Source organism: Sciurus carolinensis, chromosome 4 (assembly GCF_902686445.1).
Source record: "Sciurus carolinensis chromosome 4, mSciCar1.2, whole genome shotgun sequence".
NCBI lineage: Eukaryota > Metazoa > Chordata > Mammalia > Rodentia > Sciuridae > Sciurus > Sciurus carolinensis.
Window position 1 is genome coordinate 93,591,587 of NC_062216.1, and position 14,642 is coordinate 93,606,228.

At 35.9% G+C, this 14,642-nt stretch overlaps 1 protein-coding gene across 1 annotated transcript in view; it reads left to right on the forward strand.

The window, feature by feature from the left end:
* Positions 1-14,642, forward strand: part of Ppfibp1 (PPFIA binding protein 1) — a 224,170-nt gene that overhangs the window by 154,922 nt on the left and 54,606 nt on the right. The window contains 3 exon segments of the mRNA XM_047548085.1: positions 8,647-8,733; positions 10,472-10,585; positions 11,653-11,784. Coding sequence (XP_047404041.1) covers positions 8,647-8,733; positions 10,472-10,585; positions 11,653-11,784 — 333 coding nt within the window.

A 14,642-nucleotide genomic window follows, 5' to 3' on the forward strand; every position in this document is an offset into this window, starting at 1 on the left:
CAAAATGACAAATACCTCACTGAACTTACAGATTCAGTTATGATCTTGAAAATAACAAGTGGTTGCAGATTCACAGAAATAAGGATTTGTTGTTATTGTTGTTAAATTTACTTATACCTGTCTAATTTACTTACATCTATTCCCTCATCTTGATCCCAAACCTTTCAAATTCAGAGTGCTTTCTCAAGCACTCAGAGAAAGAAAGAATAAAAAAAGAAAGATGACACGAGGCAAAAAACAAAATTGCAGAGGAGAGCAGGAATGGGTGTTTGGAATAATAAAGGTATAGTTGTGAAACAATAGTCACTCTCTTCCTACTGGTTAGACTTAACTTTTGAAAGCAAAAGGGAACTTGAGCCAGCATTGAGAATCCAACAGATAGTCTTACACTTATAATTCAATGATTATGAAAATACTAGATTTTTCCTTTTGAATATTTCAGAAGTTGGATTGTGTTTTATGATCTTAAAATGGGAAATAGTATACATTTTAGCTGGGATTCATTCTTTCATTTTTCTTTCCTTCCTCGTCTTTTTTTTTTTTTTTCCCATTAATAGTGTACCTAGAATAGTTAAATTTATAAAAACAAAGTAGAATGTTGACTGCCAGGAACTGAGGGAAGGAGAGAATGGGAAGATAATATTTAATGGTGTATGGTTTCAATTTTGCAAGATGGAAGGAGTTTTTTAGATGAATGATTGTGATATTTGCAGAAAGTATGAATGTACATAATATAACTGAACTCTACACTTAAAATTAGTTAAGATGGTAAATTTTACATGTGCATACTGCTGCAGTTAAAAATTAAATACTAGTGAGATAAAAATTGATGACATCATAGAATCAAAGGAACACAAAATCCTAGCAAATTCCTCCTTCATACTGTATATGGAGAACTTGGCTAAATGCCAAATAAAGGAGTTCCTGATATGAAAAAACAGTCAATGATAAAGAAGGCAGGATTGCATCTAGGCCGCAGATGCAGGCTCTGGAGACAGTATACCAGATTTTAATGCTTTTTAATGTTGTCTCTAACTCTTAGAAGCTTGTGTGACTTGGAAATTTTTTCTTAAGTTCTCTTTGTCTCTATTCCCTCTTCTATAAAATGAGAATGATGGTCTCTGCCACACAGCATTGTGAGGAGCCCATGGTAGTATATGTGAGCACTCGTTAGTAAGCCTGGCAGGTGACCAGTCAAAAAGGATGCTGAGGAATAGACAGGAGAGAGTAGAGAGGAAATGTTTAACAGGATCCCTTTGTATTGAGGGAAAAGAGGCTGTGAACAGTTACAAGGGGGTTAAGTTAAAATCACCTGGATGTGGTTCACTTCTTGTGACAAAAGAGTAGACATTTCTCAGACTGTAGAGAAATGTCCATGATATTTTAGAAAAATTTGTTCATGATGCCAGTTTCATAATTAAGGTTTCTTTCATGGTTAATTTGATCGACTTGAGAGTGCACGTTCCTAAAGTCTCTATTAGTGTAACTAGGCATTAGTGCAAAATTATTATTTTGGTCAGAACAGGGAGATCCCCTAGTTTCCAATAGGATGAAGCTTACTTCTTTACTACTAATTGGCTGCTGCCTATTTGTTTCATATAATTAGAAGCTGGATAAAAGAAAAGTAAGTAAAAATACTAGCTTTGTGTTACAGTTAAGGGACAAAAAATTATAAATATGGTTTTGTTTTAATAGTGTATCTGTAGCTGTAGGCTTCTAGAAATCAAATTTCTTTTAAGACTTAGAAATGTGTCTTCTGTGATTAAACTAATATTTGGCATATTTCTTCAGTTACTGAGACAGAATTCTGTTTTGATTGTGAAATGTTATTTGTTAACACAAATATTAATCATGGAGAATTATGTTCTTTAGCATGCTCCAGAGTTAAGAAGGCAAATAGAAAAATATGTCCAATTCTTTGAGTCAAGCATGTAGGTTTCATTTATTTTAGATCTAATTAAATGAGTTACCCGGAACATTATTGCAGTGTTTTCTTCCAATCAATGAAACTGAGGATTATGACACTGATCCTCATCAGCAAGGGGGTCAGACAATGAAATCACTAATGTGTCTGATTACTTGGCAGTTTTAATTATGAGACAATCTCAAAGTCAGCAGAAGTTCTAAAAATACTATTTTCAACAAAAGGGGTGAAAACACTTCTGATGATAAATCCAAATCAGTGGGAAATGAGGCAATCTTTACCAGCTTCTGGGACTTATTCAGTTATCATAATATATTTCTTATTTGTATACTTTTGAAAGTAGATAATATTTATTCCAAGTATATATTTTTAGAAGTTTCTATAAAAAAACAAATACTCATCAAAGAGTTCAACTGTAGGACATGTTCTTCCCAGGGCTGCTGGCATTTCTCCATGGGTCCCTGACTCCCGGCTGCACAGTTCATTCCATCCTCATGTGTGCCTCCAGGGGATGTTTTTTCAGGCCTTGGCAAACAAGGTACATCTTAAGATTGTGTCCCATAAAGGATCACAGTCATCTGAGTTATGCAGTGTCTCAGAGAGACATCCTAGCTAAAATTACAGCAGTTTGCCTCTGAGGCTCAGTCATAGGAAAACAAATTGACTAAGTCAGCAGAATTCTCCGTTGAGAGTCCAGTGCAGAGAGCAAGATGAGAGATGTACTTTTAATGGAATCCCGTACTGCGGTATTTGTTAGGATTGAATAAAAGGAGTTTTCTCTTATACTTTATGTAAGTGATGAAAGAACCAGTAAGTAAGAAGAACAATAAGGACAACATTTTTTTTTTTTTCTCTTATGTTATCCTTCCCAGAGTAGAAGAGAGATTCTTTTGCTGGATATGTATCCTGTCACATGGTTGGCTTTCAACAAATATGGACTAAATGAAGAATGAGATGGGTGAATGAATGACTGAATGTGCTACTACACCAGGATAGGTGCTGGGGCTTATCTTCTAGGGATTTGGGGACCTTCATTTCTTTATCAACTCAGGGGACTTTGACCTGTACTAGGATGATGTATTCTCAACATGTACCCTTTTCCCCATTGCAGAAGCTTCAAGAATCATGGTGGTCTGCATGCAAATAAGAGAAGGGGAACCAGAGGTTATCTTCCCCACTCAAGCAAGGCATCTATAAGAACCTTTTAGGAGACACTAAGGAAATCTATCTAACTTGCTTATACTGCATCAGCCGTGGCTACACACATGCCAGGGTGCTGTGTATGCCTTAACTGTAAAACCAAGCAGCCACTATATCTTAACAATTGATATTTTGGTAATAGAACACCTAAATGCTGTAAGAGAAGCACTCTCAAGATATTTCTGTCATGACTGGCAGATGAGAGTGCTTGGCATCATCTTCTTGAGGCAGACTTTCAGATGTAGTTGAACTTCTTGAATAGTATATCTTGGAGACTGGCTACCTGCTGTGATCTTCCTTACTCCAGAGCACTGTTTTTGCTCTATTCGACACTTTCTGTCTCTTGAAAGCAAACACCGAGAAAATAAAACTCAGGAAAACCAAACACAGATGTAAAAGCTAGTCTGTTTTTGACTACATCAGCCCTACTTGAAAAGTGCAGAATATGTTCAGGCTTGTTCTGAGGTTCTGCCTCTGAAGCATGTTCTGACAACACTTAATAAACTGATGTTTTTTTACAGCTGAAGGCCTTGGTTGGGCTTTGTGAGTGTGATGAAATACATGTGAGGCATCCCACCCCCCTTTTTTTTTTTTTTGAGCAGAAATAATGATGAGATTTGGGAGATAAAGAAGGGCTTCTAAGCAGATTTTACCTATTGTTTGAGGATCTTATTTAATCTTTTGAGCTGCAATAGAAATTTAGGAGGGGAAAACAAGCAAACTGTTTGCAGGACTGACCCAGAGTTAGAGGTGTAGTAATACACCATAGGCACTGGCAAATCGGAAGGGATGCTTAAATGGCAGTCAGTGTTGCACTGAGATCATTATCTTTGTACAGTATAAGGATGGAGCCTTGCCACCCACATGCCCTCATTCCATCACATCTGGTGAGAGGACATGGAATAGACCACTACCTCTGTCTGATAGATTGATTTCCAACATTATTAATATTGTGCTCTTTGACTCTTGGACACAAAACAGTGTGAGATGCTTTATTGTGTTGGACTCAAGTGAAATATGACTGCAGTATTTGTGGCTAAAGGATTCAAGTCTCATCTCAGTCTCGAACAATGTCTAACAGAGAGCAGATGTACAATAAATGTTTAATTGCAGTGATAGAGATATAAATACTGATGAGGACAAGACACACCCTAGTAGTAGATATGTCTTTTGGTGGCCAGAGATAACTTTTAGTTAAAGGAGATTTAGTGGACTGAGCCTCATGTTTCCCCCCTCAATGCTGAATTTTTTAAAATAAAATTATGAGTCAAGACAGTTTTTAAAACTGGTTTTCACAATAAGGACATTGGGTGGGGTATGTGTATTTATGTATATGTAGTAATGCTAGTCTATTTATTAATATTTAGTATCCTTATAAAAGAACTGATTTTTCTTCCCTCATTTTCATTTAGATAGCACCCTGATTTTGGTCTGTTGCATTCAAAATATGTTACTGTTTTATAAATAACTACCATCATGGCAAATCACTGCCTTGCATGTTGATTTTGGATTTAGAAAGGACAACAGAGCTCAGGAAGAAAGAAAAAAGCAAAATGAAGATGAGAAGACAACTGTAGTCTAATGCAAATCAACAGAACCCAAAAAATCAAGGGAAAGCAATACTTTAAGTGAAAATGACAGGCAAAAGCTCCCACTTACATGAATTAATAACTATTGAAATTAAGCTACATGTGCATGGGGTTTCATCAAGCTAGTCTAATTTTACATGTATTTGAAATTTTGTTTTAATAAAGTTTTAAACACATATAAAGGCAGAATAGTAACAGTTATTACATATTTGTGCATTTTAATACTCAATAATTAAAAGAAAATTGATATAGGGAAGATTTCACTTAGATGGTGAAGAGTAAGGTAGGTAATACTCTAATGTTATATGTAGCACTTACCGTGTGCATTCAGGAAATTCATATTCCCAGGTGAAATTACTGGCTAGTTCTGAGATTCTGTAATTCTGTGAAAAATAAAGCTTTTTAGATATTTTTCTCTCTACCATGCCAGGACAATCTGATGAACACCATACATTTCTTAAAGTCAGACTGCTATATCTGAACCGGATTTCTACTCAATCCTCCATTATTTGGATGTTGTACTTTGAAATCCCCATTGATTCGAGTTTGACTCAAACTTTCAGATGGGTTGAATGTGGATCAATAGGGGTTGCACAATGCTAAAGTACAGAGGGTTGTTTTGAAGGTGTTTCTGAAGTTTTGAATAAAGTAACTTACATGAATAAGTGAAGGTAGTAAGTATAGGTTTAAAGGAATCAGGAAATCAGGGTTCCAAAGAGAAGGAGAATGTTGAGCTTTCAGTTCCCTGGACACTGGCAGGAAGAAAGGAAAGATGCAGAAGATAATACAGTATTGTGCACTAAAAAACTGCATAAAAGAGGCTTCAACTTGTCCGTCCCATTGTCTCCAAGACCACCTCCTAAGTATTGTAAAGGAGCACAGGCTCAAGGAGAAAGGAACTCATCCAGAGTCTAGCCATGGAGTAGTACACAGTTGTAGAGGACACATGAATAAAAGTCTTGCCAAGAAGCAAGAAGTCCAGTTAAAAAATGAACATGCATTCATCTTACACTCAACCAGTGTTTATTGAACACATATTATTGTTCCTTCATTCAGCAATTATTTAGTTTGTACCCAGGGTGTTAGATGCAAAGATGAATCTACTCATAAAGAATATAGATTCTGGGGCTGGGGAGATATTTCAGTTGGTAGAGTGTTTGCCTTGTAAGCACAAGGCCCTGGGTTCGATCCCCAGCACCCCCCCAAAAAAAAAAAAAAAAAAGAATATAGATTCTGAGAGAGGGACACACTTAGTCCATTTCATGTGATGCCTGCTGTAATAAAGGTGCATCTGATGCTGTAACTGGCACATGAGTGAACTGTATTTCAAGGAAGACCTCACCAACCACCCCTCCAGTGGAAATGGACCCTAAAGCCTGAGGAAAGAATAGGAAAGGGAAAGACATCCCATGCAGAAGGAATAAAATTAGTATGTGAGAAAGCATGCCATGTTTGAGGAAGTTTTGAGTGATCTCATAGTGGAGCACAGGAGTTGAAGGAAGAATGGAGGTGACAAGGTATTTACCTAACAGATTTGCCATAAGAATGTCAGAGGTAACTGTAGGCAGAAATACCAATACAAGGGTAGAATAGATCTTTACCTACATGAATAAGTTAACACAAGTATTTAACTATTCTAGTGGTAACTCCTAAATTTTGCTTTAAAAAAAATTTAAACTAATCTTGAGTATAATAAGTGTTTATAAATGTCAATATATTAAGAAACATAATTATGCTCATTTTGCTCAGTTTCCATCATTTTTTTAAATTTTGGTGAACTGATTTTGGAACATCTATTTCTCTGTCATACTTAATAGTTTGAAAGACTTGTATTTCTTCCAGTCAGAAAAAAAGGAGGTAGGATGATAGCTCACTGTAAGAACTCATGCATACATGCATGAGGCCCTCAGTTCAACCCCCAGCACATGGAAAAAATAAGAAGAATAAGAATACATTTTGGTGGAGTGCTGTGGTGTATACTACTCAGCTACTCAGTGTTAGCTACTTGGAAGACTGAAGCAGGAGGGTCACTTGAGCCCTGTAGTTCAGTGCCATCCTGGGCAGCATGACAAAATCTCATCACTTTAAAAAAGGAAAAAGAAAAGTTTTAGTTCTTGTCTTCAATGAACAAAAAGTATTTTTTTCTACCTAATGAGAAATATGTTTATAAAAAGTTGCTTGCATGGGATTTTAAAACCAGATGCCTGTTAATATTCATAATCAACATGAGGAATTTAAAGTTGTACTTTTTCAATTGAGAACATGCATTATGCCTCCTGGCTGTTTTCCAAAAGACTGTCCTCAAGAAGTTATGTGAATTCATTTCTGCGGCATCCGCAGGGATGGAAGTCATTCAGACGACTCCTTCAGACTCTTGTAATTTAATTCTGACTCTTGAGTTAACATGAACAGAGTTATGTAGTGGTAATTGTGTAGGTATGTGGTCAAACAGCTGATCTTAACTTTTTTTTTTTATCTACCCTAAATGCACATTGCACACTTACTAATTTAACTTCTGGTTGTTTTTTGGCCTCTTGGGAAATGATCCAGCATGCCTAAGTGTGTAGAAGAAACATCCTGAAATTTGGGATTTTTTTTTGTTGAAGCCCCATTTTTGTTTTGTTTTTCCTCCCCAACACAAGACTTTTGTTATTCCCAGAACTAATACTGGAAACTGCATTAATTGGAAAGGTAGAACAATGGTACCAGTTAATTCTGGAAAAATAACAGATGTCACATCAGATGTTATATCCCAGGAAATTCTGTTTATATTTTTCTCTCATTCTAAAGGTGTTACTTGCTTTTTCAGCTACCCCATCTATCCATTTGGGACTCCAGCTAGCTTTTATTTCTGTTGTATTTGAATAGAGAATCCAGAAATTCTGTGAGGATTGCATATTAGGTGGTTATGAACTAGTTAAATGAGATTAAAAGACACAAATAACATACTACTATTTTAAAGTGGTATTTTTACATTTCTGCTCTTTGTGAGCCTTTTTCAGTATCTCTTTTGTGACTTGCGAATGAGAGCTGAGAAAAGGAATCTGTATTTCCTTCTCAATCTATACTTCCTTTGGCATTTATACCATGCATAAATATATGCAAATCTGACTTTAAAAAAAAAAAAGAGAGGAGAAGAAAGATTGAGTGTCAGTATGTGCAGAGCACTGAGCCAGATGCTGTGGAGGTTATAAGATAATACCAATTTAGGGACTCTGCCCAGGAGCTGAACATGACATTACACAAACAAGCAAATTCAAAAGAAGTTAACAAGGTCAAGAGAGAAAGTGGTAAGACACTGATAAGCAGAGTCAATGCTATGAGTGTGCACTGAGTGGTTGAGCTTTTGGGAGAAGAGACAAAGGCTTCCAGGGCTTAAGGCTTCAAAGAAGCAGGGAAGGTTGTCCTGAGATTAAGAGACCTGAGAGAGCAAGAAGAAGCCATAGTGTAAGTTGCCCCTATTTTCTCCTACTTAAAGGCAGGCATCTGCCGTCCTGGATGTGGAGCCTGGGGATGAATATAGTGGGAATAGAAAGGTGTCAAAGGTCCCAACCACTCTCCACACCCAGAATTAGTGATATTGAGCGTTCAGGGAAAACAGTGGTATCAGACCCCACGATACACTCTCAAGACTTCGCATGGTTCTGGGAGTGTGTCTGTTGTCACTGAAGGATATCAGTAGTGCCGTTTCTGACAGTCATAATTTTCTGATTGTTAGGAAGTTGTTTAGGTTGGTAAAGTCATATCCAAATGCCCAATGTGCCTTTCTTATGTATATAAGTAAATGAATTCTCACATATCCCATTAATGGCAGTGACAGCTGTGCTGAATGTAATTCAGCTTTCTTGGATTAAAAATAAGTAATTTTTGTTTACTCACAACATGTCAGTCTAAAAGGAGAGTCCATCTTACCAATATTATTTCCTTTTTCAGACAAACGGACACTTACCTGGGAATGGAGATGTGTATCAAGAAAGGTTAGCACGCTTAGAAAATGATAAAGAATCCCTTGTTCTTCAGGCAAGTAATTTTAAACATCACCTTTCTCATGATGTAGAGTTGGCCCTCCAAACTTTGGATCAAAAATATTTGGAAAAATTGAAGTTGCTTTAAATGTGTACAGGTTTTCTTTTGTCATTATTTCCTAAACAATATATATATATATAACAACTATTTACATGGCACTTATGTTGTCTTAGGTAATTCAGAGATAATTTAAAGTATACAGGACAATGTTTAAAGGCTATGTTTAATACCATGCCATTTTATATAAGGACTTGAGCATCTACAGATTTGGTATTTGCAGGGATGCTGGAACATATCCCACATAGATACCAAGAGAAACCTGTACTTATAAGACTATTTTAAATGGAGATGGTAATTGCTTACAGCAATGAGGCTGCTATTAGAAGTGCAGTAGGCCATTAGTACACAATAGGGAATAGGATATTGGTGGAATGTGTATGTATATCCAGCCTAGAGCAAGCAGTTCTTAGCCTCAGTTCTTCAGGGACAGTCTGAATACAAGCTTAGTGCCTTCTAATCTCATCCCTCTTTGATCTGATTTTTAATTACATTTTAATGTGTAACAAAACACTCAAATATATGAATATAGTATAAAAATATCAGTGTTATAATTTCTGAATATTGTATGTATAATTTTTTTATTTGTAAAATGATACCATGGGCCAAACAGAACAAAACACAACAGTGAGTGGAATCCTGCTTGTGCACTAAATTTACTTACTTCCTCATAATGTTCAAGTAATTTTTACTTTGGTATTTTGAGCTAAATGAATAAAAATATTTTTACTAGACTGATGACAATCAGGAAAATCGTGTGGCTCTCAATAAGCACTAAGGATGAAGGAGTAACTATATAGTTTCTTGTGAACCTTTGGTTATGTTTCAATGTACCCTGGCTTTTTTTTTTTTTTTTTTTTTTAAATGCTGGAGCTTGAACCAAGGGTCTTACACATGTTATACACATACTCTAGCATTGAGCTACACCCCCAACCGTGTACCTTGGCTTTGAATACGTTTGCAATCAGCATGACCTTGAAAGATATTGTGGAATTTGAATTCCCTGGGTTCTTTTCCTTATTCTTCAAGCATCAGATATGAATAGTCCTTGACAATACTGGTTTCAAGTATTAACTTTATTTCCTCTCTTCCATTCTATTACTATCTCCTGCATCCCCCAAAACAGAATTTGTGTTCATACTTTTTCTCATCATTGATTGAAATCTATAAAGTATTGCACATTCCCAGTCAGCACTTACTTTCTCCTAAATTGAGTAGGAACTCTAGATCCAAAAGCAACATGTAAATAGAACTATAAAAGACTGCTGTTGTCTTCTCAGATTGTTTTTCTTTAGCATGAGTAGTGAGATTATTCCAGTTTGTGTTCCACTTAGACAAATAAAGTATTCCAGTGGGATCTGAATTCTGTTTTTCTTTCTTCCTTCCTTCCTTTCTTTCTTTAATTCCTTTTTTTTTTTTTCTTTTTTCCTGGTCCTAGGAATCAAACCTAGGGCCTTGAACATGCTAGGCAAGCACTTTAACATTGAGCTGTATCGCATGCCATTTTTCTTTTTTATTTTGAGACAGAATCTGCCTAGGTTTCCCCAGGCTGGCCTCCAACTTGCAGTTCTCCTGCTTTAGCCTCCCAAGCTGCTGGGATTTTAAGTGTGTACCATCACACCTAGTGGAACCCAAGTTCTTTCTAACTCATTGCAGTATTTTACTCTAAATGTAGGTCAGCGTGTTAACAGACCAGGTTGAGGCTCAGGGAGAGAAGATTCGAGATCTGGAGTTTTGTCTTGAAGAGCACAGAGAGAAGCTGAACGTCACAGAAGAAATGCTGCAGCAGGTATGTACAGAAGCTGATGAGGGTGGGAGTGGGAGGGTCTGTCTTTACTTTGATGCAGCAGTGAATTTCCAGATTCATTCAGACTGGCACATTTTAAGCAAAACTCTAGAAGGGTTCTCAAAACACATAGACATAAAGTATTTAATTAGAATCAAAATATTAATGGGATTGTAGGTTATTTTCTTCTTTTGCATTCATGCAATTCCCTCACTCAACCATGAGAACATATTTTACAATTAAGGAAAATATAATCACTATATATTGTCTGTGTTATTGGGAACAAACTTGTACTCATTCACACACAGTCCTCATATATGAGAGACCCTATAGGTTTGTAGACAGAATACACATTGTTGCAGAACAGCTTAGGTTGAATTCCTGCTGTCATTTCCTTGCCATATGACTTTGACAAGTTCTTAACCTCTGTTCTTCAGTTTCCTCCTCTGATGAATGAGGATAAGAGTCTACGTCACAAGACTTTTGCAGGGATGGAATCATTTAATATATGTCACATCAGTACCTGGTACATAGCAGACATAATTATCATCATCATCATCATCATCATCAGTGGTCTTAGGAATATGTAAGGGAGCTGATGGTGTAGCTCAGTGGTAGAGTGCAGGTTTGGCATGGGTTCAATCCCAGTACCAAGGAAAAAGAGAGTAGACAAGAATCAAGTGCAGTCGTGCACTCCTATAATCTCAGCTACTCCAGAGGCTGAGTCCTGGAGTCCGGCCTGGGCAATTTAGCAAGACCCTGTCTGAAAAAAAAAAGGTTTATGTATATTAATATCCTCAATAATATATATATTATATATATATATATATATATATATATATATATATCTGCTCTAATAAACTGATGTGTTTAGTTCTGTTCAAAGAAGGGTAAATAATCTTCTAAAAGTACATATATTTAGTAATTATTCTTCAAGGCACCCTCTACTTCAGATCTTTGCTGCTTTGTGATCATAAATGTCTCAAATTTACATGCAGACATTTCTCAAATTTACATGCGGACATCTATAATAAAACAACATTTGAATGTATTTCTTATTATTTTAATAGGAGCTTCTGAGTAGGACATCCTTAGAAACTCAGAAGTTGGATCTAATGGCTGAAATATCTAACTTGAAGTTAAAACTGACAACTGTAGAGAAGGACAGATTGGATTATGAAGATAGGTTTCGAGACACAGAGGTAAGTGCCACCTTCTCTTTGTGTGTGTCTTTCACTCACATACACACAAACACTCCTAGGGCAAAGCTGAAATTCCCTGAAGGTGTGAAGGGGAAGTAGCTCATTACCATATACCTTCATCCTACTTCTTTTTAACAATAAACTTTAGAGGGTGTAGCTCTGTATTAGAGAATGTGCTTAGTATGCACAAGACCCTGAGTTCTTATCCCTAGCACCAAAAATAAGCAAATAAACTTTAATTACATTGAATTTTATTGCTAAATGCTAATAGTAATTTTTATTTTGGGACTTTGCTTTGAAATATTAATCCTTTCTTTAGACTGTAGAAATACTTTGACTTCAACATATTTCTAGCATCTATTCGTCCAATTTTCTGAATTTTTAAAATAATGTATTTACATGCATGATTTTACTAGGAGCCCTTATTTAGGCACACTAATTATTTATTTATATAATAAGAGGATGTTTTTAGGCATATAGAGAACATGTCCACATCATACAATCATAAAATCACAAAGCTTTGTAGAGGTCATTTAATTTGGTCTTCTACTTTTGGTCTGTTCCACACATAAATCATTCAATTAACTGAAACTCACTGTACTTTTTTGAAACTCAGGGTAGATTCTACAACCTAAAATAACCTGTGGCTAAGCAAACTTAATTGTCTGTTATCCCTATTTTATTGTTAATCCACGTGTTCTAGTTTGTAGTTTTGTTCTTTAAAATGAAATGTAGGGCTGGGTGTAGTTCAGTGTTAGAGTGCTTGACTAGCATGTGAAAAGATCTAGGTTCAGGGCTGGGGATATAGCTCAGTTGGTAGAGTGCTTGCCTCGCAAGCACGAGGCCCTGCATTCAATCCCCAGCACCACAAAAAAAAAAAAAAAAAAAAAAAATCTAGATTCAGTTCCCAAACTGCAATAAATTAATAAAATAAATTAGTTAAATGTAAAGAGCTGCAGAAATTCTCCAAATTCTCTCCTCCTTTTCTATTTCATTTTCTTGGATTCTTTTTCTTTAAAAATTCATTTGGGTATTTTCCTTTTTCTTCTTTCTGTCATTCCCTGACCTCAGAGTCACTGCCTAACATAATAATAGAATCAGTCGATAGGTAGACAACATGTCAGTGGAGCTAGTTCTGCTACAGGGGAGGAAGAGGAAAAGGGATCAAGAAGTGGCCTTCTGTATATAATCTACAAAGATATGCAAAGTTTAAAGGAAGCCTTAACCTGTTCAACCTGTTAGTTTAATTTGGGTAAGAGATGCTAACCAAACTTTGGGACTAAATTGTAAGTGTTTTGGTATTTCTTGGTATGATCCTAGCACAATGTTTACATTTATGAGATTTATCTGCATTTTCATTCACATTCCCTCACTGCTTCCTTATTTCACTCTTGGATTCTCATCCATAGGCAAAGGTCTTGTCATCATACTTCCCATAGAACTCAGTTCCTAATGATTTTCTAATAAATATTGAACACTGTTGGTGAAATGTAGTATGCACATACCTACAAATTATAGAATATTTGATATTTGTTATGTTATAGATGAAAAAAATTAAGTCTTCAAAATTAAAACTGAATTGAATATATGTTCCTGTTATTGTTCAATAGGAACAAAGTGTTTTCCTAGCTATATCATGAATCCCAAGTCCTTTAACTTTGTCTTAGAATTTTTAAATATTTGAATATTAATTTCTAAGAAAACATTGAAATGAGGAAGAAATATAGTCAATTTCCAAAAGATTGTGAGTTAATACTGAAACCTTGAAAGATTCCAGGCTTGATTGTCCCAGGAATTGCCGATGAGAGATGTTTTAACATTGTTCAACAGTGCCCTCTTCTGGTAAGAACTCCAGTGTCAAAAACTCAATTGCTGTGGAGCCCCTTAAGAGTCCTCTACAAGGACAAAGGGGAAGGTAACAGGTTTTCTTTAGGACTGAAGCTCTGATAAGAAGTTAATTGAAATAATTAATATTCCCTTCTAAAGATTTTCATATTAAGGATCAGTTTCCATATTTTCCAATTTGAGTAATCGTGGGAAGATTTATTTCTTCCAAGTTAGAAATTTAGATTCATGTTTAAAGGATTGCCATGAAAGATAATTGAGTATAGTTTTTTTGTTCGTTTGGTTGGTTTTTTTCATTTTGGTACCAGGGATTGAACAGAAGGGTACTTAACCATTGAGCCACATCCCTAGCCCTTTTTATATTTAATTTTGAGACAGGGTCTTGCTAAGTTGCTTGGGGCCCTGCTAAGTTGCTGAGGCTGACTTTGAACTTAGGATCCTTCTGCCTCAGCCTCCTGAGCCACTAGGATTACAGGCATGTGCCACTGTACCTGGCAAGGAGTTTTTTTGTTTGTTTGTTTTTTGGTTTGTTTGTGTTTTTTTGTTTTGTTGTTTGTTTTCAATATAAAAAAATCCAGTATATACTTCTGTGTTTCTTCTCTTTTGCAAATTGCCACTAAAGGAAGTGGTAAAATGTGCAACAGTGCCAGATAGGAATTCAAAGCTGTTCTTTAACAATGGAAAAGTAGAAAAATATAGTTTTAGTCTGCCTTTTCACTGCTGTGACCAAAAGACCTAACAAGAACAATTTTAGAGAAGAAAGAGTTTATTTAGTGCTCACAGTTTCAGATACACTGATTAGGTTTAGGCTCTCATAACCCAATCTTTTCACCTCTAAACTTTCTTGCAGTCTCACACATGAGCTTTTGGGGGACACCTTATCTAAAACATAACATAAATATTATAAAGACTGGATGAAGGAAGATCACTAATGACTTGTATTATACAAGGATGATTACTAAGTGGGAGAAACTGACTTTCTTTCAACTTTAGTTCTGAACTTTAATAAGTAA